Here is a 27,932-nt window from a genome sequence, read left to right as displayed (position 1 = left end):
AAGAGTAAGCACACAGCTAAAGCACAGCAGCTTCAGAAGCCTCTTGCCCATCCTAGAACTATGGATTCAAGTGACCTACCACTCTTTCTGACTGCACAATTTCTACCCACACAAGAAAAACAGCACAATGAAAGTCATAGTCAAACTGTTTATAAGCAACACAAAGTGGAGAGCTATCACTGGGTCAAGTCAATGTGATCCACATTCAAACAGTGAAGGCCGAATTAACATGAAAAGAAACAAGCCAGGTGGAGTTGTACAGTTTTATTTGAACAAAAACCAGTGTCGGTATTTTTAATAAAGTCTACATTACACTAAATGCATGTACATTTGTAAGAAGATATCTAGTCGTAAAGAAGGTGCAGGATAATATGTACAATCATAGTTAAGTTAAAAATTCACATTTTACATGGAATTACTCGATAGTCCTGTGCTTTGATGGTATATAACTGGAAATCAAGAGAGGTAACAAAAAAAAAAGAAAAACACCAAGAAATTCCTGCTGGAGGACTGTATAATGCACTCATTTCAGAAATGAACTAGTTCATAGGATTTTTACTTGTTCTAAATCAAATTTTGGATACAATTTTTAGAATGATTAGAATTAACACGTTCCATGAGTACTGTGATGTAAACATTTTTCCAGTGGTGCCATTTCCTTCCATGAAAGCCTGTATTTTATGTTGCAGTCTGCTCTTCGCTTTTACAAATCAGAACTTAGAACTACACAGCATGTTTCTCAATACATGGTAAAAAAAAAAGTTATCAAACAGCAAGGGAGATATGTTCAAAAGACACTTTGAAGCTTTTCAGTCCACTTTCACAACACTGTAAATCTTACTTACAAACCAGAAGCAGGCGAAAAATCCAATAGTCCCTAAAATGAGAAAGAGGTTAGTTTATCCTCCAGTCTGTGCCCAGAGAAAAAGGTCTAACAAGTATTTTCCAGCAGGACAGAACATAACATTGTAACCCTGCTAACCATCCCAAATAACACACCTGTTAGATTTAGCAGTACATAGTCATCCTTAGTTTAAGTTCTTGACTTAGACCGAAGATTACTTGATAATACATGGAAGGTGGTGATGCTGGCACCACTAGCAGGCACGCAAGCACCATTTAAGAAACTGAGTTTTATACACAAGTAAAGTCAGCATCTACCTGAAGTCATTCTGATTTTAAGATCTACAGCTCACAGCCAGCTTACAAAACATGACTTGGGAGAAAGTCACCTGGTCTGGTTTTCTGTCCATTGTGTTCTATTGACACTAAAGAGCAGTGACCTCCATGCTCTGTATATCCTAACACTAAAGCACTGCAGCTGGGAGAAAGCACCAAACAGAACTAGCAGTAGCAAACAAACCAAAATGAACAATTTTATGTAAAGTGTATTCAAACTACGGATTTGCTTACCACAGGTCATTATGGATACCACAACACACAATGTTTCAGGCAACTGAACAAATTAATAAACAAAGAAATCCAAAGACTATTACTTACATCATTTTTAGTGTTAAAAAAGCCCTTAAGCCACGGCTGATGAGAGGCTGGGAAAAAGTACCACCAGCATACATGTTCTGTTCTCACATCCCTGCCTAGGAGTACTGCTGTTAGGATGCTTGCGGAGCAGAGCCGTGGTCTGGCTTGGTATAACCTTCCTCAATTTCTTACCAATCCAGTTCTTTAGTCACCCAATAGTGAGCACCAAAGACAGCACCCAACCCCCCTGCAAGTGCTTTGGAGCATATGTCGAGTCCTATGGCTCAAGTTTCCAGAGTACAGAATAAGAAGCAGCACTAACTTCATATAATCAAGTCCTAAGCCTCTACTTTAAGTGAGACACCATTTCTCACACTTTTACCTACAGGAAAACATTCACACAAATACTAATCTTTACCAGAAAAAAAGTAAGGTCTGTACGCCAGTCCCAAGACAACCTCACCAGATACATCTTGCAGTACTTGCAAGATGGTGCATTCACCTCCAGCACTCTTACATTCATATTTTTTTGCTACTACAGCCCATGTTTAATACCAGCTCCAACCTTTCCCATTATTTCATTGAGACTTATGTACTAAATAGGAGCTTCATTATTGGGCATTTGTCTCTTCTACATTCATTACACTTTCTGTCTTTCAGGTCGCATTGATGCACGTGGTAAATTAGAAATCTCTCTTTGGATGCTTATTATCTATACACCAATTCTTGTGTCCTTCATGCTACCATGTATATTGCAGTTAAAGGCTTTCTGACAGCCTATTATTATGTGCCACAGATTACCCTTTCCCTCCGAGCTTGCAGTTATCATCCTCTGAAACAGTAGGTGACAGCAGATTTACTGCTCTTGATAGGAGATCAGACACCAACCTCAGAAGGAATTTAATTCCTTTGTAGGCCTGACATTGCAAAGTCTTTGCAGTTTATGGTCAATTCCCAATCCTTCCTACTGTGTCCAATACTCCAATATTAGCATTGTTACTCTAAGCCTTACTCTCCTGTTTTTTTTTCCAATAATGATTGTCAGCATCTGCTTTCTAGCTGATTTTATAATATAGCCCACTTTGAGCCTCCTACGGCTTTGAAAGCAATGCTTCTTCCAAATGTTTAACAGATCGTGCACCTTAAAATCTATCTGCTGTTCCACAACCAAATTACAATATTGTAAGAAAACTGTATAATTTCGACACAATGAGTTTTCTGAGTGTGCCACAACTTAATATGGGAACACACTCTAAATCCACAGCACTTTCCTCTGATGACCCTCGTCACTGAATCTTTCCAATACACCAGCTTTCTAAAAGTCACAGTCTCGTTCACAGCAGACTCCATACTGTGAACCAGCACTTCATCTATAAACAGATTTCCGCAGTTTTCAGTAACACTGATCTTCAACTTCCCTCTTAAAAAGGTCTGTTTAGTTTAGCAAATCAAAGACTGAATATCCCCAGTTCTTTTTTTAAAACTTGATCAGAAATTTTGCCAACGTACTGGAAGCAGCCTAAGTCTGTTTCTAGCACAAGAGATAAGTGGCAGTGTTTGTCAGACATCACATTTGATCCATGAACTTACAAACTCAAGGGAGAAAGGTTAGATTCTCAATCCAAGATACAGCCTTACATACTCACTACCTTCTTTGTCAGCTGAATTTCCTTCTGCTGTTACTTTCACAATTCTTTAGCCCTATATCTATAGTTAGGGGGTAGCAGGAGAATAATTTCTTCTTCCTTTCCACAAACACAAGCACATCTTACACAGCTGAAATCCATAGACTCACAACTTCAAAACAAAGCACCAAACTATGTCATCAGTCAAAAGATTCCTTCCCTTAATACCTGGAGATCAGAATGGTTTGAAAGGTGCTGACAGAATCACAGCGAGGTTGAAATCCACCTCAAGAATCCAACTGAAGACTTAGAAGAGAGAATTAATCTCAGCAAGTCAACAGGGTGAGTTTTCAGTGATCACAGTTGGTTTTTTTTTCTCATTGACATGGGAGGGTCCAAAGAATGAGATCAGCACATGGTGGTGTTGGTACTACAGAATCAATACCAATAGACAGCAGCAGACATGAGGTAAAGAAACATTTATTTATAATGTTTCTATGTACTGTTGTTTTAGGGTTAGAATGTAAGCAGCACAGTGCCTGGTTCCACTGAAATCCAGGTCTTTTCCCCCCATCTCAGACCTACAGGTGCTTATGAATCCATGTCACTAAAGAGGTCCACAAATTTTGTCAAAAGGCTTCCAGTTTTCCAAAGGAGTGCAAATATCCCAATCAGAAAGGGATGTGCAAATGAATAATGGTTGAAGAATAACAACAACTCTGAACTAGACTGGTTTACTTAAAAAATTCAAGCCAGAATGTCTTCTCTATTTTAGTCCACTTCACAAATGTGCTGTTTGTTACCAACTTTAGAGCTCTATCCAAAAACAAAAAGATCAACAATCAACATACTGGATCTATAGCACAGTGCTGAATCACGCTGCAGGTTCTCAGGTTCCTCTTTTGCCTGAACTACTTTGACCAAGTCCACCTTAAAACACAGATAAACACACAAGCTATTGCCCATAACTGCAGCTTGACCCAGTAAAATGGCCACTGCTAGTTGTACTGCTTAAAATACAACCTTGCCATTTCAAGTAGCCACGTTTGAAATGTATTTCTTAAAAACATACTCAGCTCTTCAAACTTGAGAATATTTCTAAGTATATCCTGCACCAAAATAATTAATTCCTCACTTGAATTATGCTTATATTATGCTCTCATTAGAGTAGCAGGCCTACTTAGATAAGCTGCAATCACTCGAGCATCGCGTGTACGTTTTTTCTTTCAAACACACTCAAACTGAAACCAAAGTCTCGAGGCACTATCAACAAAAAGCACAGCACTCCAGCTTGCTGCTTCACTGACACACATCAATGAACACAAGGAGACAGAAGAGATACATACAGCTTTTTTCTTTAAAGTAGCTAAATTCTAACATTAAGTACTTAAAAAAAAAAATTAGTTCAAAGAAGTAACCTCTGAAGTTACTTTACGATTGGTCTAAACTCCTTTCCATTGTAAGGTTTTTGCAGCTTTAATATGCACATCTATTAAACATCACAGCACAGAGACACCAAGCGTGACACCTGTATTCCCACTGAGACAGTAAAGCCTGTTTTAAGCCAACACGATCATTTAATGTTGTGGATAATGATTACTTTAACCAGCCCTAAGTACTCAGCGGCTTCAATAACATGAAAAAGCAGCTGAATAGCATGCATTTAAGAACTTACTTTTGCAGATAAACCTTTATTTTTTCCCCAAATGAGTGACCCTTGTTTTTTATGATTCTACCTTTCTAAACAACCCTTCCTCACCTAGGAAACATGCCATCCTAGAGCCCTGCAGTCCACGGTACAGGACTCTTCATCCAAGGGAAGCACAGCCAAAAGATCTGACTCATGCAAAGCAGTTTGTTCCTTGGCTAGAGAAACTACTCAAGACAGCTTCACAACTGGGTTCTTGAATTTCAACTTATTGCCCAATTTATACTTATACCAGAGATCCTGACATCTGTTGCTTTTTGAGGTTTTGGTCTCCAGTTCCCACCCTGTTGAATACAGTGGTGTGTATACTCTAAGAAACAGTTTTCTTATACTCAGAAAGAAGCTCAAGCTGGTATCTAACTGGGTAAGGAAAGGTTATTAGTAAATAGTTTAAATTCCATATTAAAAAACAAGGATTATTCCACAGAATAATGCCTAAATACATTAGGCAGACTTCTCTGCTCTATTCATTTCTTCCAGCTTTACTGTTTAATGAAGAAAAAGGAATTCAAAGCACGAACAGATTGTAAGAAAGCAAACAGAAAAAGCACCCTGCACTTGGCTGATACTTCTTATGTACCTTAAAAGCTCTCTGTATCATACTGGTTTCAATCACTGCACAGTGGTGGGTGCTTCAGAATCTCGGATTCTGAACACAATCTACCCAGAAGATCAAAACTCAATTTTGAAAATGGCATTAACTCACAAGTGAAAACGATGTTCGAAAATAGAGGTCACTAAAGCAACACGCTCTGACTACAATCAGCACTTTTTGTCTCCTGGCATAAAACGCATGTAATCACGTAGCTTCCCCATTAACCATACTTACTACTTCTTGAAAGATTAGCTGCACTTTGTACATAAAATCAAATTGTCTTCTCTGGGTGTGCACATGAATTGTTAGTTTTCCACCAGTCAGACTATATTACTGTCGCTGTTGCCATACAAGCATTCAGCTGCTATTTTGTTATTCACTATGATCTTTTAGGTGATGTTCACAGCAACACACTGCCATGCAGGAGGTATTGGCACTGCCCTTTATATTTCTGTCACAGCTGTTGAGATCTAATGTGCAAGAACACAGAACACCAAAATACCTACTGCTAACATAAGTGGAACAGTTCAAGGTCCCATTTTGGAAACATACATGAGGAATTATTACTATAGTGTAGGAAATTGTATTAGTAATCTGACCTCTATAAGCTTGAGAAGCACTAAACCTTTATGCTCCAAAGCAAGTGCTATCAAGGAATATTTAAAAAAAAAAAATAAAGCAGAAAACTCCTAACTTTGAGTAATCTACCTGTAACAGCTCACATCAGCCCAAACACCAGCCATCAAACTAAATACAGGAAAGAAATTTAGCACAACATTTTACATTAATGAAGATGTGTTACATACAAACCTTCCACCTTCCTACTGAGTGTTCTAAGCTTTAAAAAGTGTAAGTGCACCCACGCAGCTGCTTTCCTTATGAACTACAAACACAGCACCATCACTGCTAGCACAGCTCTAAACAAAGAGCACTGCCACAGGGACAGCAGCACAGCAATAAGCAGCAGTACCATTTATTATTGCACTTTTGGGGCCTCACTGGCCTCCACGTGAAGAACTCCAGGATCAGCACATCTGAAGCTTTTAATACCATTTCAGCAGCTGCCATGACAGTTTCAATTATCATTTTATATATGAAAGGGATATTTTTAATTCTACCAATTTGCATCTTGTAAGTGAAATTGAAATTGGCAGAACAGCAACTAACCTACACTAAAACCCAGACACGTTAACATATTGCTTTAATTTAAAAGTAATTAAAACATTTCAGACTACAGGGTTTTTTTTTGTTGTTTTGTTTTTAGTATATATATATATATTATAGAGGACATCTGGAGCTTGTCTGTTCAGCCAGGATTTAAGCAGGATTTCAACTGGCAATATGCCAACTTCTATGTTTGCCCTCTAATAATTAAAAATTAGAAGAATTAAGTCCTCTTAAAAAAAACAAAAGCTTCTCTTGACTTTCCTTAGAAGAAAGGCACATCTAAATAACAACAATGATAAAAATCTAGGAATAAGTGCCAGTTATCATTATTAAAACAAATAAAGACATTTTCTTCAGTGTTTTGCTGGTTTTGGTTGGTTTGGTTTTTTTTCTTGACACTGAATCAGTATTAGAAGCAGAAACAGGGAGGTCCCTCTCTCTACTGACCTGGCAAAGTCTGATGTTAAGACTTACTTTCGTTACTTACTTCAGCCATTCTTTTCTAAATTGCATCAAGGGATGCAACAGAAAGCAGGTTTCAAACAGCAGGTGGATGTTAAGTAATAACATGGATGGCATGATGGTCCCCAAGGACCTTTTTTTTTTTTTTTCCTTCCCTTTTCTCTTCAGTCTTAGGAATGAACATAAAGGCTTTATGAACAACCTATCATACAGGAACTAGCATTTTGTTTAGTTTTATCACTGCAGTACTTTAGTACCTGAAGCCGAGTGGTACTACTAAACCTAGCGTATTAAAACTCCATATATAACAGCAGCAGTATGAGTAACACCAACATGAAACACTCCTGACTAGTAGGAGCTTCAAAGCGCTTCTAATTTCACACAGTAGAACTGGCACAGGTCAAATCAGCCTCAAAATTACAGTTTGAGCCACATGATTATGAATAATGGAGTAATTGTGTAGAAGGCAGTCTGCTCGAACACCATCAGGAAACAGAAGCTGGACTACTAAAAATAAGAGCCTTGGTTCTGCCAGGTAAGGTCCATTCCTGCCATTAAAAAAGGGTACCACAACTCAGCAGGTAATGCCACCTAACTAGAGATCACTTCAATACCCTTGGTATTTAAGAACAAGTGAACAAGAACAAGAATAGTTCCCTGAAAACGCAATGGTTTGAGCTCACTGCTAATATATAATGAAGGTAAATTGCACTGTAAATAAAAGTAATTTCAAGTTAGACAAAAAACCGAAATGGATATCTCATTATGACATGCTATAACACCACACACTGAGTGATACAAAAGTAACACTGACTGAATTAAGTTTCAGATTGAATTGAGAAATGCTAGGTGAAGTTTACAACAAATAATGAAACTCCTGCATTAGTTTTGAGTACCATACTCACCTGTGAAAAGGAAAAAAATCAAGACCATGATCATTGTGTAACCAAAGTATAAGATGGTGCTAGCAGTTCCTGTTATCTGGAGTTTAGAGAAGAAGTAATGAACTGCATAGATAAAGAGATAAACAGCTGTAAAGCTGCTTGTCAAGAACGACCTCCACCACCAGTGATAATCCTGCAAGAAACAATAAACCTTTCAATAAGAGACATCACATAGAAAGCAGAAAATAAGGAAAAGTTAGTTGAAAAAACATCACTGTTTTATTAAATAAATTTGATTATCTGAAAGGTAAATCCAAAATGTTTCTCACACAGCCACCTTTCCTTGCTCATAGTCAGCTGTACTGCTTCAACCATGAACATTAAGTTGTTCAAGGATCAAGGCTGTCAACTGTGCTTAACTACTGCAAATGGTAGCATAAAATAAAGTCCTTACCTACACTGTCTCAGGTAAGTGAAAATTTTTCTACTACCAAGTCAAACACCAGCATCAAATGAAGGCTGAAGCCTTGCCTGACAAGTTTCTGTAGCAGTCTCCGATTTATGAACAGAAACAGACAGCTGGTGCTGACATCCACGTACTTGCAGAAACGCCTGCACCATTAAAGGCAGCACAGTTTATAATGACAGCCTTAGAACTACTGGAAAAACTACTCCAACATTTTGAATCAAAAAATACATTTCAGAGAAGTGGCTAGGATAAGCAAGCTGAGGGCTGACAGTACAATTCGTTTGCGGAGTCCAGCATACCACAGCATGGGAGAATACCTCAACCTTTTTTCAGCTGAAAAGCATTAGCTACATTGAAACTTCTTACCTCTGCACAAAGATGGAAGTAGCACAGCAGAACTGTAGCCTCAGAGCACGTAATTAGAAGAATTATAAAAACTAGGAACAGGAAACCGAACATGTAGTACATCTGATGGGACCTAAAAGAAATAAAGAAAAGAGTATCATTTTTGGTTCTGAAGTTACATGGCCAGATAAACCCACAAATACAACCAAACAAAAAACTATCACAGGGAAAACTTGGCCTATTGGCCAGTTCCTATGATCTTTATTCTCTTTGCTTGAATGTGCTCTGTTAATTATCTAGTCCTTCATGCTTGCATTTAGCAGGGTCTGTTGTGATAGGACAAGGAACTCTAATTTCACGCATTACTCTTATTAACACAACCAGTTTTGTCATTTTTTTATTCTATGGAGGAGAAAACAAACAAACAAACAAACAGATTCTGGAGGTTCCAAAAAAGTCTGCAAGAAGATAAAAAAACAAAAAAGAAGAAGAATCTGCTATCCCTCATACTCAATGGTTTGGGATGTTCAAACCCACTGGGCATATGCCATTAAACCAGTATAACCAGAACAACAAAAAAAGCAATACTCACCAAATGCTATTCAGAATGAAGAAGAGCTGAATGAAAATGCAGCCAAAAGGCAAGATGCCCCCCATGATGATACCAGGCAGTGGTTTTGTGAAAAAGGACTGTTCCGGGATTTGGCGAGGAATCTGGTTTGTACGAACTGGGTGTTCAATAGGCTTTGAATGAAATTAATGTGATTAAAAGATAAATTGTTACATCATAAATAAGATTACTTTCCCCTAGTATGCAACACCTAAAGATGGACTTAAATTTTGGTTATTTTCAGCCATAAGCCATCATAGGTTACTAAACCTGAAAGAACAACCCACACTCCTATTGTACCGTTACCAAAAATGCACACACATTCTTTAGACACTGCAGCTATTGGTTATTTGGCAAGTCAGAACATGAAGAAAATAACTTGTTCAATTGCTAATAGAAAAATAATTCTTAGCAGCCTGGCATTGTCTCAAACTACTGAAGTACAAATTGAAGTACTCTGAAATACTACTGAAATATAACAGGCAGTGAGACTTCCACATGAGCACCAGCAAATTCTGACTCTGAAGAATGGTCAGAAAAAAAGTTTAGCGAAACTTTATGAGCACATAAACAGTTTTAAAATCTTCAGAAACAATCATTTCACAATTACAAGGCCTTGTTTCTTGCACTAGGGATTCAATGGTTAGATGCAGAAGGCAGACCTATTTCTGAAGTGTAAGCTAAGAGCCCTACCTTCTCTTTGAAGCCAAAATATGCACCGATGAAGGTCAGTGGGACTGAAATTCCAAACCACATGGCCAGGATAGCAACCAAAGTACCAAAAGGGATGGCAGCTGAAGATCCTTTCACCCACAGAATAAGGTTCATAATGAAGAAATCAGCAAAGACAATCCTGAAGAAAAAAAAAATAAATCAGTAAATACATCAAAATATTCTGGAATAATAATATATCAATAAATACCTAGTACTGAAAACAAAACAGTTAAAATATTTGCCAGAACCAACATTTTTTTTTCCTAATACAGCCTTTCATTCTCTAACAGCCTTAGTTACTTTCAGCAATGCTGCAGTTTTTAAAAACACTTGCAACATTCAATGCCTCTAATGCAAGCATCTATGGTAAAGCCATCATTTAAGGAAAGATTCCACACGTAAAACCACAAAGCAACAAAAAGATTCTATTATAAAAATCTATACACAGTATGTTAAACAATAAAACAAATTAAAAACTTATCTGAATCACTTCTCTTACTATGGCTGATCTTTTAACTCCTTTATGTTCATTCTCTCACTGATTTCTCTCTAAAAACACATACTCAGTGATAGAAAAATCCCATATTTAGAAGGCCTTGTCAGTCTCACAACAAACACATCATGCCACAGCACATGGCACAGCAACACGGCATCAGAAGGATGGACTACAGCATGGACTCTTCCTTCTAACAAGAATTTTTGTACTGACCCCTCATGAAACTGCACAGTTAAGCAGCCCACGGATCTGAAGTAGTTAAACAAAGAAATCACCAGCTGTGACTTCTCTCCAGACCTGCTCTTTCCTCCCAAGTTAAATGCATCTGCCTTGCCTTGGGAGAACAACTACAAGAAGTCTGCTGAAGATTCCCAACATCCCATTGCGAGAATAATCAAACTGTTCTGCAGGAGAACCCCATAGCCTGCTTGAATTTCCACTGCCTATGAAGCCAGAGATTTGTCATAGCAGATCCAAAAGAAAGGGCTCTGGTGAAATGCACTGCTCTCTGGATTTCACTGAAGAACACTTTCTTAGGCAGAATCTATGCTGCCCTTAAGTGAACATGCATACTCTGCTGTATTTAATTAAAAAAAAAGGAAGGAGGAAGGGGGAATTAGATTGATAGTCAGGCTCCTTTCTTCCTAGGTGAAAGCTTATGCTTGTTGAAATTGGTGAAATAGACTTGTTAAATAAGCACACCCAAGTTACCTGTGATATAAGCATCTCATACATTACGAAATAAAAATCAAATCCATTTGAGGAGTCTTGGTAGCCTTTATAATCTGCCAACACTTGTAATACAGACCCCAGTTACCCCCTCCAAAGTTAGAGAAAAATACTGCAATATGAACTCCCATCAGTCTACTGAGACTGTAAATGCCCCAGGCTGTTTATGATATTATGCAAATTCATGAACTAGCACAGCATAATCAAGACATCTGTTCCTATTTTACCGTCCCCAATCATTTTACTTCCTCTGTGAAACTTAATTTATTTGAGAGTTTAAATGATCAGCATGATATTTCTTCCACTGATAAATTCTTCTCTCTCCAGATAATATCTAAATGACAGCAGGGAGACTGAAGCCCATTTTGTTTAGAAACAAGATTTCCTCACAAAAAATACTACACTCAGTTGTTAACAAATGCATCACATTTCATCTCATGAAATTCTACATTAATTCACATTACATTACCAATTTATATTTTATTGTCATGGTTTTTTTGCAAAAATACCTTAAGAAATGACTTCCAACCTTCTCCTCAACCTTTTCCAAAAACATTTGTACTGCATGCAGCCAAAGATGCATCAATGAAATACAAGAGACTCACAAAATATATTCCCTTTCTTCACTGACCTAATTCTCAAAAGGTCTTGCAAGCTATGAGAAAACAAAAGGTAGCAGTGCTTTCCCACTTCCCAAGCACAGCAGCATTGGTCATAGGATGATACACACCACAGCAATCTCATAAATACAGGTAATGTGAGGTAATGATCAATTTCAAAAAGATTATAACCACTTCATGAGAATCTCTGCACTCTGATTATTCAAAACCATAATAAACTTTTCCAGATTATTAGATCTGTTTTGGTTTAAGTTCTGTTGTCTTTAAAGGCAGAGCTCTACTGCCAGTGATAACTTCCTCAGCAACATTCTGCAACAGGTCACTCACAAGAACTCCAAGACCAACTAAAGCAGTACAGTACATTCAGATGTTATTTCTGCATTTGTAGCAAGAGATGGATAGGATATTCCACGCATCTCACCATTTCTATATCCTGAACCTGCTCTTGGAGTGGCCTCAGAAACTAAAAAACCAAAACAACTTCTAGCTTCGTGAGCTAAAGCATTTAAGCTACAGGAGCACAGAAATAAGTGTTCATTTAGAGTTAAGGATAAAGGAAAATAACAAGGGGTAACAATACTAACCCAGGGCAAAGCAGAGCTGTAAGCAAAACATTTGTCTTCCACTTCTCGCCTCTAAATGCTGAGGGAAAAAAGTAAAAACAATTTCAAGATGCAGACTTTTTTCCAACTCTTCAGCAACATGGCACAAAGCAGGTTTACTGTCTGAGACATCAGCTCCAGTGTGAAGTTTATATAAGCCCAGCAATTCTGAGTTTAACCTGCTGTGCCACATTAAACAAATGCTTGTACTTACTCTTGTACATCCTAGCAGACACATAACCAGCTGGAGTTCCTAGTAAGACCCACAGCACAACTGCACAGGTCATCAAAGCACCACGGTTGGCAGGAGAAAGAAAACCAAGGCAAGCTAGGACTAAAGATACAAAAAAATCTTTAGACATGTTGACACATTAAATTCCTCTGTAAAATATATCAGAACAAAGACTTGCAAATATTCAAACGATGCTCGGTACAAGCTCTCATATATTCCATTATATGAACATACCCCTACTGTCAATGCTTGCCTTTTTTTTTTTTTTTTTTAAATTACAAAGCACCTTATCTTTTAAAGGGAAACTGTGCCATAGCCAGAAGACTGAAAAACAGAACCTCCCATAGATGAATGAACTTGAACTAAAGTGCAGCTTGAAAAAGACTGCTTCCAACATCCCTACACTCCTGCTTGCTGCAAACATATGTGGCCACTATTCTTGAGTGATAAGTAATAAAATAAGTTCAGTATATGGCATAAAGAATGGGAGAACTAAGTCTGGAGAAGCCAAAAACTTTGACAACACTAAGGGTTGTGGTTTGTTTGCCTTTCCAGTTAGAAATAAGTATGAAGGTATCATACTTGTATGTTATCTTGTATGTATCTCGTATAAGCATGATACTTATATCATGCAAACAAACATATCTTACATCTTAAGACCAAGTTAGTTGTTTGAAATTCTAAAGAAGTCCTCGGCCACCATGATGGTTAACACGTTTCAAGGTATTGCTTTGAAAATAACTCTATTAAGGAAAAGCTGTCCAAGTCCAAATTATTAAGGCCAACAAATTGAGATCCTCGCAAAAGAAGTTTCTCAGTGATCTCTAGTAGAAAGTTTTGGGTTTTGGCAGAAGAAGGATTTTCTCTGCCCTTCATTTCTTTCAACACCACTCCAGTTGCACAAGAAACTACTGAAGTTACAATAACTGTGATCAATAACGAGGGACAAATCCCTCAGGAAAAAAATGTTTAACTTGATATTATTTTCAGAGCATCACATAATGAAAAGAAAAAAAGGAGCAGATCTCTGGCAGCAATGACAGCTCATTGTGTCTAGGAAAAAAAAAGAGTGAAGTTTGAAAAATCCTGCTTTTGTAATAAGTATCCATACACTTTCCAATTCTTTGGTACAGTAAAAAAAAGGAATTATAATATACTTTATAGATAACATACTAAAGCAGTGACTTGTGACAGGTACCAGTGTCGTGTATCTGTCTAGCTATTTACAGCAGGCTGTCATTATCCCAATGTTGTGTCAGAATTATTTCATTGGCATGCATTCTAGCTCTTATTTCTATATGGCTGCAGGCTGTTGTGTCAAACATATTAGATAAAAAAAACATTCTGAGAATATTAAAGCTTTGATTATGTGTCTTTGAACTTGCAACACTGGATCCTTGGATAATTTACACCATGATGAACTGCTTTTGGTTGGTTTTTGTTTGTGAAGATTCAATTCTACAGTCAGAAAGACTACGAGGTAACCCAGGTACCAGGACATTTTGAACAGTACCACCTGCAACAGGATAAACTTACATGAGAAAGCTTCTAACACTGCCTGAAAACATTGTATCCTTCTTACACTACTGTGCTACAAACACATTACCTTAATAAACCAGTTACTTACACAGAGTAATAAAAGTCATGATAAAAATTTGTGTTCCTTGACCCAAGAAGACAGACAGCAACATTCCCTTCCTTGGAGGTCTGAACACATCTCCGTGAACCAGCTTCCAGCCAAATTCCTCTTGGGCATCTTCCTGTACAAAATCAGCAACGTCTTTAGCAAAGATACATAACGCAGTAGGGAATTAACACCAGCAAGATGTGAAATACATCTTTAAAGTCCAGTTCAGTTCTGAAGACAGACTAATTGCATCTGATTCATCACTCATCGATTTTTTTTAACCCCCTAATGGTTTTCACTGAAAGCAAAAAGCAGGATTTATCAAGAAGATCCTCAGAGTGAGAAAAGAAACAAAATGCGATTAGCCAAATCACGTAACATCATTCTACATTTAAACCAAAACAAAGCATTCCATTTAACTTTGATTATACCATTCCAATCTAGTTCAAGCTTTTTTTTTTTTCCCTCCCTCTCGTAAGGCATATCAGTCTCAATGACAATACTGAAAAGGATTAAGTGGTTTGTTCCCTGTACTCCAGCAGAAAGTCTGCTCCCTAGACTCACTAGGGACAAGCACAAACATTCTTTGTTCCACTGACAGAGGTGAACGGGTGGATGGCATGGCAGAGATCCTCAGTCAGCTCTGCTTTTCTCTGAAGTTGCTAAAAAAACAAATACTTCCCCTCAGAGAAACAAAAATAAAACCACATAACCACATACAATGACTGAAGTAGATCAGTTCCTTCCTCACACGGCTTTCATTCAACCCAGAAGTACTGCACACAGTTTGCTAAACTAAATACTTCACTAATGTTTTGTCTCACTAAATCTACACCACACAAAGTTAGTGCCAGTTGCTTTTAACTGAACATTAAACACACATATTAGAACTATAATCACAGGGTCATGCATTTATCTCTTTGAGTGGAACCACTAATGTTCACAATGTGTGAGATGCTAATTTCCTTCACTGCAGCTTCAGCCTTGCTCTTCTCCTGTACTGTTACTTCACACCTTTCTAAAATTAGTTCCTTGAACTGCAGCACATTGTTAAGTCCCTTATAAATGGTTGAAAAAGAGGGTTGGTGTTTTTTTTTTTTTGAAAGTCACACCTATTGCTGCTGTTATCCATAAAAACTAAGCACACTTCCACAACTCCATCACATGAAGAATGACCAGCTAACAAAGACGACGCGTTATAGATACTGAACATGACTTAATGGAGAGATCAAACAAGAGCTTCACAGAACGAGAGCTGAAAAAATGCTGAAAAATGCTTCCACTTTAATTGCTGCCTGTATTTGCATTAACATAAGATATTAAATATCAAAAACACACAGAAGAAAAGAAGTACTCTAAGATGTTTTAGTTTCAATATGAAACATTTTTGTGTCTTTTAAAGTATTTCTTTATCAAGATAGCCAGTAACTACAGCCTTTGTAGTATATGACTTTATTCCTCATCTTTGACTTGCAGATACCAATTTATGTTAGCCTATGTTAATCAGAATCCCTCCTGTAATATTTAGGAAGATAACCACCAGTCCTCACATTGATTTCACTCAATTATTTTTGCTTTTTGCTATAATCACCTGTTAAAAGTTATTTTCAAAGGATTTCCCTTGCCTACAATAGTATTGATATATTTTATAATACTATTTATTTATAGTATTTATTTTCTCTTGCATACAACAGTATTTCTCATGAAATTTAGACCACAAACTTCCTAAACTTCACAAGCCACATGCTATCTCACTCACTTTCTGAATAAACTAAACTACAAACTACTACAAACCACTCTGGAACTAGAAAAGTTATAATAACTGAGCTTTTTAACGCAGCTTCAGATGGGGACAATACCTGGCAGCTACAGTTTTCAAGCTTGATTTCTTACCAAAGGGAAAGAAGACACCTATCAGTAAAAATATCTGTGCTCTTCTCAAATTTGGCTTTTCAGACTTCAAAATGAATGCTTAGAAGGAAAACACATCAAGACCACAGCAAAATCTTTGTTTCTGTGCTATGCACGTGCCTGCAACAATTAGTGCAGCACTTACACCAAAGCCATTTAATACTACTGAAAACAGGCTGCATTGAGAAGGAATATTTGGTGTCACCCCAGGTTGCCACTGTCAGGATCACTGACTGATTGAAGTTGGAAGGAAGCTCCCAAAGTGATCTTGATCATCCCCTACTGAAAATGGGCCACTGAGAGCAGGTTGCCCAGAACCATGTCTAAATGGCTTCTGAGCACTCTGAGTGATGAGGAGTGTGTAACATATGGCCGCTCACATCAGCGTCATAACTGCTAGCTGTGTGTTCAGGCTGACTCCAAAACGCAGCCTCTCAAAAGCAATTGGCACCTCTTGATGGTGAGTCACTGCCAGAACACCTTCCTTCAGCTTTTCAATGTCTGCACTGTATACTGTGGCCATTGGTTTAGCAAAAAGAAAAAAAAAAAGCAAACAGACAACAGCTTTACTTTGTTGAGTTTGCCCTTGCATATCACAAGTTTACCAAGTGACACCCAAGGAATAAGGCTGTCACATCAGCCCATTTATTCCTGCTGTGAGAAAAGATGGCAATAAAGCTATTTTTAACCCCAACATATATTAGCATGTATAAATTCTTGATAGTTACGCATCTCTTCAGATTGTATTCAGAAAGTAACTGATAGCTTACTACTGATATTGGCAGAAAATGTGCTCACATAGAAAGTGTAAATCTTACTCACAGAAGAGTCAATTTGGTTATATCTTGCAATATCTTTATGAAGAGTCCTCAGAATGATCATAGCCACCATGCCAGATAAGAAGAGAACAATCACAAGGGAATTCATTATACTGTGGACAAAGAAAAAGTCAAACTTTCAGTTTACTTACTCAGACTTCAGGGCATGCACCCCCAATTCAAAACCCCAAACACAGCTCAAGTCCAAGGAATAGTCTTACATACTCAGATGTAAGCTAAACAATTCCATTAGACATTTCAGTTCTTTCCCACCCAGATACAATAAGCTGTTTCAAGTTCTGTATCCTCATGACTTCATAGGAGACAGAAGGATAGCAGTTTATGATGTTATTTCTCAAGACAGACATATTGCATTTCACCATCTTCCTTCTTACATATTGCCAAAGTGATTTTCCCTGTGAAACAGCTACAGCTCCCAAAGCTGATTTGGAAGTTACCAATCAATCAAAGCTGTTATGAACAAATTAAATCTCCATCAGCAGTAAATAGTTTGTGGATACATATTTAATCCATATTTAATCAGCCTTTTCAAACACTTAATATTGCAAAACATTAACATTGCAAGATAAGTTATTTACTTACTCGATACGCCTCTTTTCCTCATAAAAGAAGCCCTTCTTTCTACTTTATGTAGCTGCTGAGTACAAAACAAGCAGTACACATACATACCTCTCACTTCACAGATGGAGGAAGCCAGACAGTAACAATAAGAATGCTGCAGAGCAGCAGCTTCTCAAAAGTTTTACAGAATGAACTAAGCCCACAGAGGCTGCTTTCCTTTTGGACGCTAATGGTGCATTCCTTTGGTGAAATGCAATACTATAGTTAGTCCCAGGAGATGCAACACTGATAAGTTACTATGCATATGAAAACAAGAAACTTTACTTGCCTGAAGGCTAACAGATTTTGTTTTACTACAGCAGGAGTTGTATATCTCCAGAAGCCTTTTGTGTTCCCCTGCAGTGCTGTTCAATGAATAAATGCAAATCTTACCTAAACCACTGGATGTTTGTGTGTGGCATAGACTCCAAGATGTAGTCCCATCTGGAAGCCCATTTAATATTATTCTTTTCCTACGAAGACATTGAATAGCAAAAATTAAAGTTTGCTGCATGCTCTGAGAAGGAAGACACATAAAATCTCTTCCACAAATCCTCCATTCAGCAATAATACCTAAGCTCAGTATAAACCCTGGATGTTAGGCCTACCTATTGAATTAGTTCTTTTTATCTCTTGAGCCTTTCAAAGAATTTTACCTTAAACTGAAGCTTCACCAACCCCTTCATCTTTCCATGATTTGGTACATAGCTGCCTGCAGTTCCCAAGCTGGAAAACACCTGTGTCATCACCTCAAGGTATTCCCAACATAGCATACACCTGAAACATCAACTTCGTTCAACACATTTCATGTCCTCGATCAAGAATGGTGCAAAACCCAATACAACTAAACAGCTGTAATTGCTACAAATCATTCCTCACCAGCACAGCAGCTATCAGTAGCTCACAGCTACTTTAGACAGATTTACCAGACCTAAAGTTCCCTACTTGAGTGTCAAATTGCTCACATGCTAGAAGTTCAGCACACGAGTGTACAAAACAAGTGAGACAACCATGTATACCTCTCACACATCTAGAGCTGAATATCTGGCCTGTTGCAATGAATTAAACACCACAGCCTTCTCGTAATCAGCTGTCATATCAAAAAAAGGATCATTAATTATTTATGCATTTTACCTATTTAGGTAGTTAAGCTTACTGAAACTAATGTTCTCTTTTTAAATATTCTTCATCAACAAATATTCTCCTTCTAAATATACTTTAATTGTTGAAGTTTCAAAATAAACAGTTATTATTTCATTCCAAATCAAGACTAATGGATAACACAGAAAGTTAATTTTGAAGTGCCTTGAATGCCATCTGCTGGAAGTGTCTGAATCAGCAGCAGTTAAGCCTTACCTGCTCTATGCTGCAGAAAAAGAGAAAAGATAGCCCAAAGGCCTAACACACTGTGTGAATAAATGGGTAAATATTGCAATTCTGCATTGCAATTCATCATCAAGATTTAAACAAAAATGTTAATATATAGGAAGCTCATTCATGTAGTAAAATCAGAGAGTTTAAGGAGGATTTAGAGACTCAAGGGAAAAGTAAGAGGATATAGAGCCTTGCACCTCAGGGTCACTGGTTCAAATCAAACTCAATTTGGTACAACAAAAGCTGTTACCATATGATGGCCATTCAACTAGCTATGCAAAATAAGCTGGTGGTCTCAAACCAAATCCTTTAAGATCATAGCCCAAAACAGAAGAAAAATCAGGCTTTTAGGACAGACTGGAACTGAGGCTCCAAAGTTTGAAACAGCTCCCCACATGAGGCTCACTTTCCATGCTGGGGTAAAGAACTCAGTCTCTCAAGAAAGTGTGATCTCCTCCTGCCTAAGTTGCAGCAGGCTGAATAAAGCACAATACAGTAAGAGACGAATGGCAACCCACTCCAAACAAACAGGAAGCAAGTAAAGAAAAGTACAGCAAAACAACACACCAACTGCAACCTCACTAGAAAAACAGCCTCTTGATATGCTCATAAATACTTAAAACATAAGTCCCCAAACACTGTACAGACATTTCTTCAACGTGAGACTCACACAAACCTAACTGAACTCTGAAAACATAGAGTGTATCTCAAGGAATACAACAACTCCAGTTAATCAATCTAATAACCTGTTCCTAATAGAACAAAACCAAAGTCTACATATTTTTATTTGTTTTCTAAAACCAAAAAAGCTGGTTCTCAATAAGAAAGTAAAGATTACAGTTTGAGGATATCATCTGACCATCAGAATCCTGAATGACCATAATTATTTGGGAATCACGCTGCCCAATTTTCTAAAACATGGATATAGTTTACAAAAAAAAAAGATATGATTTCCTATCTGAAACTGGATGCCAGTGGGGGGGAAAAAGGCTTTACACATTCCAAGCATCACTTAAATTACAGTAATGGAAACCTTAATAGGTTCTGGGAAAACTGCTTCACAAGATGATCCCCAGGGAATTTACACTACCCAGTTATGGCTGCCAACATATTACCTACTTGTTTCAATTTTGTTCTTCTCAGGAATTATGTATTTTACAACAGATTCAATACTTACTTCAAATGTCACTGAGTAAGTATAGATCAAATTCAGTTTGTTGGTGAATTCTCCAGGAATCTCCATAGGTGGACCTTCACAGCTCAGGTTGTTTTCATCCGTGTGTTTGTAGCTAAGGAAAAAAATAGTGAAATAAAATACAATCACATCTGCTCTACTATTTAGAGTGAATTTTTAGGTAATCAGGACAGGTTTTTAATCAGGTCAGAATGACAAAATTAAGGTTACATGCAACCTAATTGTGCCCCCTTGTGGTCTGCATCACTAGTGAACAGACAGGTATTCTTTCTTCTCAACCACTTAGGATACAACTGATAAAGCATTAATCAAAAATGGAGATGGTTGGTACAGTGTTCTCACTGCCAGCCAGGAACAGAGGAAAATAGGAGAACAAACTTGCACAGGAAGTCTAGTCCACTAAATATACACCATATCTTTGCAACAGGACAAAATGAGCTCTATCTAAATCACACTATACTGCAGATGCCTGCATGATTTGAGAAGTTGTAGTCTCATAGGTTAAGTACGCACTTAATCTCTGTAGAAAAAGAGGACGAGCAGTTCCCAAATACTGGTAAGTACAAACAGACTGACAAGAGGCCATAATTGCTTCAGTCTATTTCTCTGAATTCTTGCATCTCAACTCTGGTCAACAGAATCTACAAAGCTGCTGTTTAGGAAGATAAGTTAGTCTTCTTAGATATTGTTGCGACTTTGGATGACAGTATTAACTTGACATTTCACCTGTACCTCACTATCCAAACTAACACAGGAAAAAACATAACTGTACAAATACTAATTTGTATTAAGTATGTTTAGGAGGCAATGCATCAAAAATAAGAGAGGTGACATGGGAAACAATAACTAACAGACATTTCTCATGGATTTGAAAGCACGCATTTTGAAATAAATCAACAATCAGATGCAAATCAATATAAACATGAGAATTCTTCTGTTATTTATCTCAGGTTATAAGACTCCACCTATGCAGTTCTTCCATTCAGGAGGGACTTTGCTGAACATCTGAAAAGTCAAGTTCTGTGATGTTTGCAGAGAGCAATTCCATGACTGCAAATAGTTCCAGCTGTGAACCAGTATAATGAAAACTTCACCACAGTTCAGAATCATCAGTTCCTCAGAACTCACTGACACCAAGAACCATTTCTAAGTTTAAAACTACTGTTAGGCCTCCCTAGCACTAAATTTTGCAGCTTTAAAGCAGAATTACCTTTGTGGTCTCAGTCGTGCCATCACCAATCTTGCACCAGGCCAGTTTTCATCCTTCCCACTATGGTACATGATTGTTATATCAACATGGTTGAAGAGGTAGAAAGTGTTCTTCTTGTTAAACTCTGACTGCAAAATACCATAAAGAGATTAAAAACTGCCAACAGCAGAGGGCGCAATGCAGTCATGAACTTCAGAATAAGATCATGTGCAACAGAGGAGTAGGAAAGACTGTAAACACATCGGTCTACACGCTTGTAGAAGACACATGCATTTTCTTATATACTATATAGTAACATGTTGTATAAATAAGAGCTAATTTAATAGTTAGAGCATAACGTACTGCTAACAGGATTTTAAAAGTATTTGCCACCTTTTTGTAGTTACCATAAAAAGCTGCCAAAACAAGTTCAAAAATCTCAATCGAGTTACACATAATTCAGATTCACCACTGCACTTCCTACAGTATAAAACCTCCTTGGAAAACACTCCAGCTACTGAAGCTGATCAACCACGTCCTTCTAAAAGCTACGTTTCATTTTCAGTAGCTGTTCTGCTACTCACACCCTTCCACAATTTGGAATTATGAAGAACTGCATAAAGCTCATACTAAAAAGAAAATAAATCACAGATGATACATACCAGAGTCAATTCAAGTTGACTCGAGTTTTCTTCTAAAAAGTGTACTGTTTAGAAATCTTCAATTAGAACTTGAACCAAGGGACCAAGATGATAGATTTCTGGTTGAATTTTGAAGTTTAAAAGTTCCTTTCTTCTTTTGTAAATCAGACATTCTCCAATTGCCATACAACATACCTCACCTGTCCCTCCCAACACTAATATTAAAGTGTATTGAGCTAAAGTTATCCAGATATCTCATCTTTCACTGACAGGAGAAGACCAGAATCACACCTGCATCACACTATAACCCTGTATTTTTATCTGTTTCCTTCAATTTCAAAGTAACACTTGAGGCAGTAATGTTAGCTGGATTAATCATAGTTCTGCCACTGCATTATAACAGCTTCTCTTCTGCCCATTTAAAACAAATAATTACATCTCTTGGAGTAGTTATTTGGGTATATTTCTAGATGATACTCCCCAACACAGCCCAGACTGCAGTTACAACCACTGTGCCATGTCTTTACTTGCCCATGTAACAATTCTTTTATCTATTGCTACGCAGTGCAACATTCTCACTGCAATGTGAATCTACAGTCTACAATGGAGGCTGAGCACAGCAGCTATATTAGCTACAGGCATCCACAGCACAGCTAGCACAAAGGACATGTGCAGCATTTCACCATGCACCCTACGAAGTCCCCAAGCACTCATTAAGAAATTCAACCATTGCCAATTATGTATGAAGATCCTTCTTCCAAGACAAGATTTTCATTTAAATTGCTGACTTTGTCATGTATCACATAGCTTCCAAGACAGCATACACCAATATTAAATCAATACAAAAACTACTCTCCATAAACTACAGTATAATATCATGAAGTGATAGAGCTGAACACTTAGCTACAACAAATTATTCAAGTCGCTGGCCATTTTCAATAGTCTATGGAGCTAGAGGAGTAACCCAGCTGGAATCCAGCTGGACAGAATTAACTGAACACTCATGATAAACGCATGAATTCTGCTAAATACAAGTACACAAATGCATTATCTGCAAACAGCATGTGGCAGAGCACAGTCACAGCAGATTCTCACTGAGAACAGTGTGGTCCTCCACATCAGGAGAAGTAAAACTGTATCACCATTATACCTAAGGGTATCAGTTCACCATACAACTCCCAGGATGAGTGACACATTTCAAATTGTTGTGAATATAGCTCTTCTATCACAGCTGTGTCTTCTTCCAGCCATTTGGGGAAAAAATCCTGACATATTTAGCTTGTAATCTGTGCTCGGCATAGAACTTTTACAATTACAACACTGCTCATTTCTAGATCTTCACTAGAAAGCTTCTGTGTGAAATTGATAAAAAGCAGGTCTTGCACACAGAAACAACTTTAAGTTGCACTGGCACAGTTAATAGGTACGAGGATGGATACATATGAAATTCCAACAACAAAATCTCCTAAGGCTTTTAGTCAATAAGACAGCTTCACGTATAATGGTAAAAAAAAACCCACTCAAATAAATATTTTTGGACAGTTACATAACTGAGATGCTGCACAGAGAAGAAGCATCCAGGCTTGTCAGTACCCACATTCTACACATTAACTATGTTTACAAGGTTACCTGTTTTTTCCAGGAAAACAATGCTCAGAAATAAAACCTCAAATGAAATCAGATCTACTACGATAAAGACAAAGTTCCATTACTTACATTTATAACACAAGCATCTTTAACTCTACCATCTGGAGTAACAAAACATCCTATTGGGAATCCTGGATTACAGAATTTTTGTCCATCCTCCACATCATAGCACCATGTCACAGGCATGTTATCAATAATCCTAGACAGAAATAATCAAAGAACAAGTCCTTGCACCTTATTCACACTGACATTTACCACACACACGTACACTATTGAAAACTCTGCATTAAAAGATGCACAGTAGAGGACAACAATCAGATAGGAAAAGGAAGAAAGCAATCACTTAGGATATAGATAACATCATGCTAAAAACTGAACAGAAAAAGAAAGATCAAACACGTATCTCAGCTTACCAGTGATGTTGATAATTCAGCTGCATTCCTTTCTTCAAAAAAGCCAGCTTGCTTTTATCAGCACTGTTTTCTGGGTCATAAGACCTCGTACAAACTTTCTTACATGTTTCCTGCTTCTTAAAAGTGAACTGGTATGGAAATACACAAGAAGAGTAATTTAGATTTTGCTTCAAAAACCTTGTCTTTTTTTTTCCCCCCCACATAAAGCCAACTTCTTTAAAATAGTTCACCTCCTTGCTATAAAAGCTTCCCAACCACAATTTCCCAGACAGTAGCTTTAACCAATTTTTCAAGAGTTTTATACATCCAGAGCCAGCATTCTGAAAGTGCCAGAAATGTCTGTAACAAGCCAGATAAACTACCTTCAAATAAACCTTGAGAATTAAAATTTGAACATTAGTAGGAAATGATTGCTTTTCTCTCTACTGGTTCGTTTTATTTTGATAATCTCATCATCTGCTACATAACTATACCTTTTCTGAACATTCCATGTTAATCCTAGCTGTGTTTTCCACATTATGATTAAGTTATCAGACAATGTTGTAAAAAACACAACAGGCTGCAAAGCATCTGTACTTAAGAGCAGATACCACCAAACAATAACATTCCTAACCTAGTTAGGATTTACCTGCTTTACTGAGCTAATATACTTAATTAAAACCATGACACAAAATTCTAACGTGATCAAGGCTTAAGTGCTAACAAATGGTAGAGCTTTTTCAATTCTCATACTGCATAACCATTTCAAAAAGAGTAACTGTTACAATACTTGACCTGCTCTGAGTATTAAACCCAACTAACACATGCTTCACATTTAAAAGCTTCAAGTGGCCAGCAGTTGTAAGACTTGAAACTGTCAACCAAGGAAGAGGAGGTTTCCAGGAACGGCTTACACAAGGGAGGAGGCATCATCTCCTTAAGAGTTCTATGAAAAGAAGTGGCTAGGTCCCCAGTGATTGAGCAGCAGTAGCCTCAAACTCTGCTGCCTCACTGTTCTGTGGGGATTTCGATTATCTAGAAATGCTCACACAAAATCATAGTTCAGTTTTCAGCTTCATCAGGAATTCTCAATTTGGAAACTGCAGGTGAACAGCATTAAGAGCCCTGGTTGGACCGTATCTCCTTTACTACCAGTAATTTTCCTAAATTGACTGCCCAGTATTTAACAGATGCTACCTTTTAAGTCATTGCTAAAACTGTACACAAGACAGAAAAGCAATGCACACCTAATTTACAGAACACTTGCATATCTTTATTTTACCGAAGACTTCATAGACAAATGACATGCATCAAAAATGAAAGTTTTTATTTTAGACAACAGATATTAAATGCACACAAGCAGGATAAAGCAGGGATCAAGCCCCAGCTTGGCTTTCATTCCTACTCTGGAAATTTCCTGACAGCACAAACAAGCTGTACCTGAAACAGTTCCTGAACCAGCAGTTTACAGCCCCCAATATTACAGTTTAAAAACGAATGATTTCATATCACCTAACATTACTTATAGTTTCTAGATTCCTCTGTCACAAAGGAACGGTAAAGAAGAGTGAATGCTGGCCCAGCATCCTAACTTCCATTAGCCATCCTAAGATGCCCTTGGGGTAAGAACAGTTTTTGCTTGTTTTTATTAGAAAAACAATGTCAAGTTTAAACAGAGAAAAACACAACAACGCCACACAGTTATTAACCCTTCATCTATGCCTGTGGATTATAGCCCTCAAAAAGACAGCACTCCAATTAAACCAGGATCACGTTTAAGGTATAAAATAACCTTATAAGGCGACGATGCTATTCTCTCTCCAAACAGCACTTGCCCAAGATTTTCTGACGGTCTTTTCTCTTCCTTATCTTGACAGAAGTCAAAACTGGAAAAAGGGGAAAAGGTTACCTTTAATTTTTAATTAACGTCTAATTGTAAATAATAGCCTAAAACAACTTATTAATTTCTGTTCGTAACATGGCAGTTTTGTGCTTCCTTCAACAAGTCAGCCATTGTCAACAAAAATTTGAGTGCCTTCACAGAAACTATTTAGAAACACTTCTATTTTGATATCAGTTTGAAACAAGATCTTTCCTAGCTACAGTACATTTAGCAAAATGCAAGGCTTTTAGTCCAAACACTCTTTCCAAATGGCAATTTAAACAAACAATAGCGTGTTTCACATTAAGAAAAAATAAAGCCTATGCCACAAATTACCCACTCTTCTGCAAAAAATACCAGAAAAATTACTACTCCTCCCCCTCTCCATTCCCAAAAGAATCTTCACAAAGAGCATTTAATGTGAATCATGTTCCAAAGAAGGGAAGTGTTGTCAATATTAACTCACCACACTGCCAAATGCCACTAACCAATTCTTTTCAACTCAGTATAGTCCAATACAGCTGAATATAAAGCAGAAGATACAACTGTTCCCAATGTCTGTTATTTAAATATGGGTAGCAGCAAGTGATGAAAAAGAGAAATTCACATATCTTTGCTGAATACGTACTTTTTCCTCAATACATGGGCCTGACTTCATTGCCTTTGAGAAAGTTTAATGCAAATAAAGACATTGTTGGCTTTTTGAGCTAGCTTGTGGCTTTGCTGCTACACTCACACTCCACAGTGTAAGACTTCAACAGTGCAGTGTGCGACATACAACAGTGACAAATTTCTCTTCTCTATATGCTCAAGAACAAGACTCTTTGATTGCATATCAGTTTCAGAAGACCGATTACCTGCCTTCATAAAAAAATTACAGTATTCACCAGCAACAATCAAAACTAAAGTAAAACAAACAAGAATTAGATACAAAGTTTTGGTGGCTGCAGGTAAAATATTTTCCTTCATTTTCCAGAAAGAAGGAACACAAACCTGTCTTCCTAGGCTTCACGTGTAGGAAGGACTTTCAAATGTGGCAAAGAGTTGATACTAAATCTAAAATTCAGCTCCAACATAAAGACCCTTAGAAAAACTCACCGGTACATCCAATGCTCTCTGTGACATGAGCTGCACCATGAACTAAGAACAGAAAGCACAAGTGCACACTGGGATGTACTTACGCGTCATACTCATAGGGCAGAACTGATTCAACTGAGTCCAGTCTGTTCACAAAGAGCTCAATCAGCGACTGCAATGGAGAAACGAAGTGTGAAAAACCCAAACCTGCGAAAGCAGACGCACAGCCAGCATGAAACACACAGCCGGCTGGCAGGAGCTGCCAGAAGTTATCGCAGGGCAGTTACACACTTCTGACAGAGCCCGACCGCGGCGCTGGGCCACGCCAGAGCCTCTGCAGGGCCTGCAATAAGGAAGAGAGGACTGGCGAAGGATCCTCAGCACCGACCGCAAAACGAAGTGGGAGCACGGAACGCTGCCCCACGGCCACCGCCGGCTGCGCCAGGGGAAGAAGCCGGCGCGGCGTTCCATCCCGGTGGAAGGGTTGTCTCCTGGAAGGGACCGGCCGGGCCATCAGGCAGTAAGGACAGGGACCCTCGGGGCGGCCCGCAGTCCCGCTCGGTGCCCGCGGGCAGCAGGGAGCACCGTGCCGGGCCCTCCCGTCGGGGCTCTCACCTTGCAGCCCTCGCTCTCCTTGTCGTCGTCACAGAAGCTGACGGGCGCCAAGCCGGGCAGGTAGAAAGCCGCACAAAGAGGGGCCAGCAGCAGGAGGCCGGCCGCCGGCAGCCTCATCTTCCAGCCTGGAGGAGCGAAGGCAGCATTAGCCGAGGCGACAGCTCCCGCGTCCCCGGGCAGCGCCTTTCGGAGGCGGCCCCAGGCGA

General features: G+C 38.2%; 1 protein-coding gene across 1 annotated transcript; it reads right to left on the bottom strand.

The window, feature by feature from the left end:
• Positions 1-249: 249 nt before the first annotated feature.
• On the bottom strand, positions 250-27,932 carry LOC122182977 (transmembrane 9 superfamily member 2-like). The gene is made up of 17 exons (XM_042876676.1): positions 27,727-27,932; positions 27,216-27,283; positions 25,945-26,038; positions 24,174-24,301; positions 23,830-23,959; positions 21,494-21,621; positions 20,266-20,377; positions 18,108-18,187; positions 17,098-17,206; positions 14,365-14,497; positions 12,720-12,839; positions 12,488-12,545; positions 10,038-10,197; positions 9,327-9,478; positions 8,756-8,867; positions 7,942-8,113; positions 250-877 (listed from the first exon to the last, which is right to left on the bottom strand). The coding sequence occupies exons 1-17, from the start codon at positions 27,841-27,843 to the stop codon at positions 810-812; spliced, it is 1,941 nt and encodes a 646-aa protein (XP_042732610.1). The 5' UTR covers positions 27,844-27,932; the 3' UTR covers positions 250-809.

This window comes from Lagopus leucura, unplaced genomic scaffold (genome assembly GCF_019238085.1).
Source record: "Lagopus leucura isolate 7727_CA_CO unplaced genomic scaffold, USGS_WTPT01 Super-Scaffold_100016, whole genome shotgun sequence".
NCBI classification, from domain to species: domain Eukaryota; kingdom Metazoa; phylum Chordata; class Aves; order Galliformes; family Phasianidae; genus Lagopus; species Lagopus leucura.
This window is presented reverse-complemented; position numbering and strand designations above follow the sequence as displayed.

What these genes read in the sequence shown, in the direction of transcription:
- LOC122182977 (XM_042876676.1), bottom strand. Translation starts at nt 27,843, where the DNA reads ATGAGGCTGCCGGCGGCCGGCCTCCTGCTGCTGGCCCCTCTTTGTGCG. An exon ending in AAGATGCTTGTGTTATAAAT is followed by an intron (nt 21,622 to 23,829) that starts GTAAGTAATGGA and finishes GGTATTTTGCAG; the next exon opens with TCAGAGTTTAACAAGAAGAA. An exon ending in CTTACTCAGTGACATTTGAA is followed by an intron (nt 18,188 to 20,265) that starts GTAAGTATTGAA and finishes ATGTCTTCGTAG; the next exon opens with GAAAAGAATAATATTAAATG.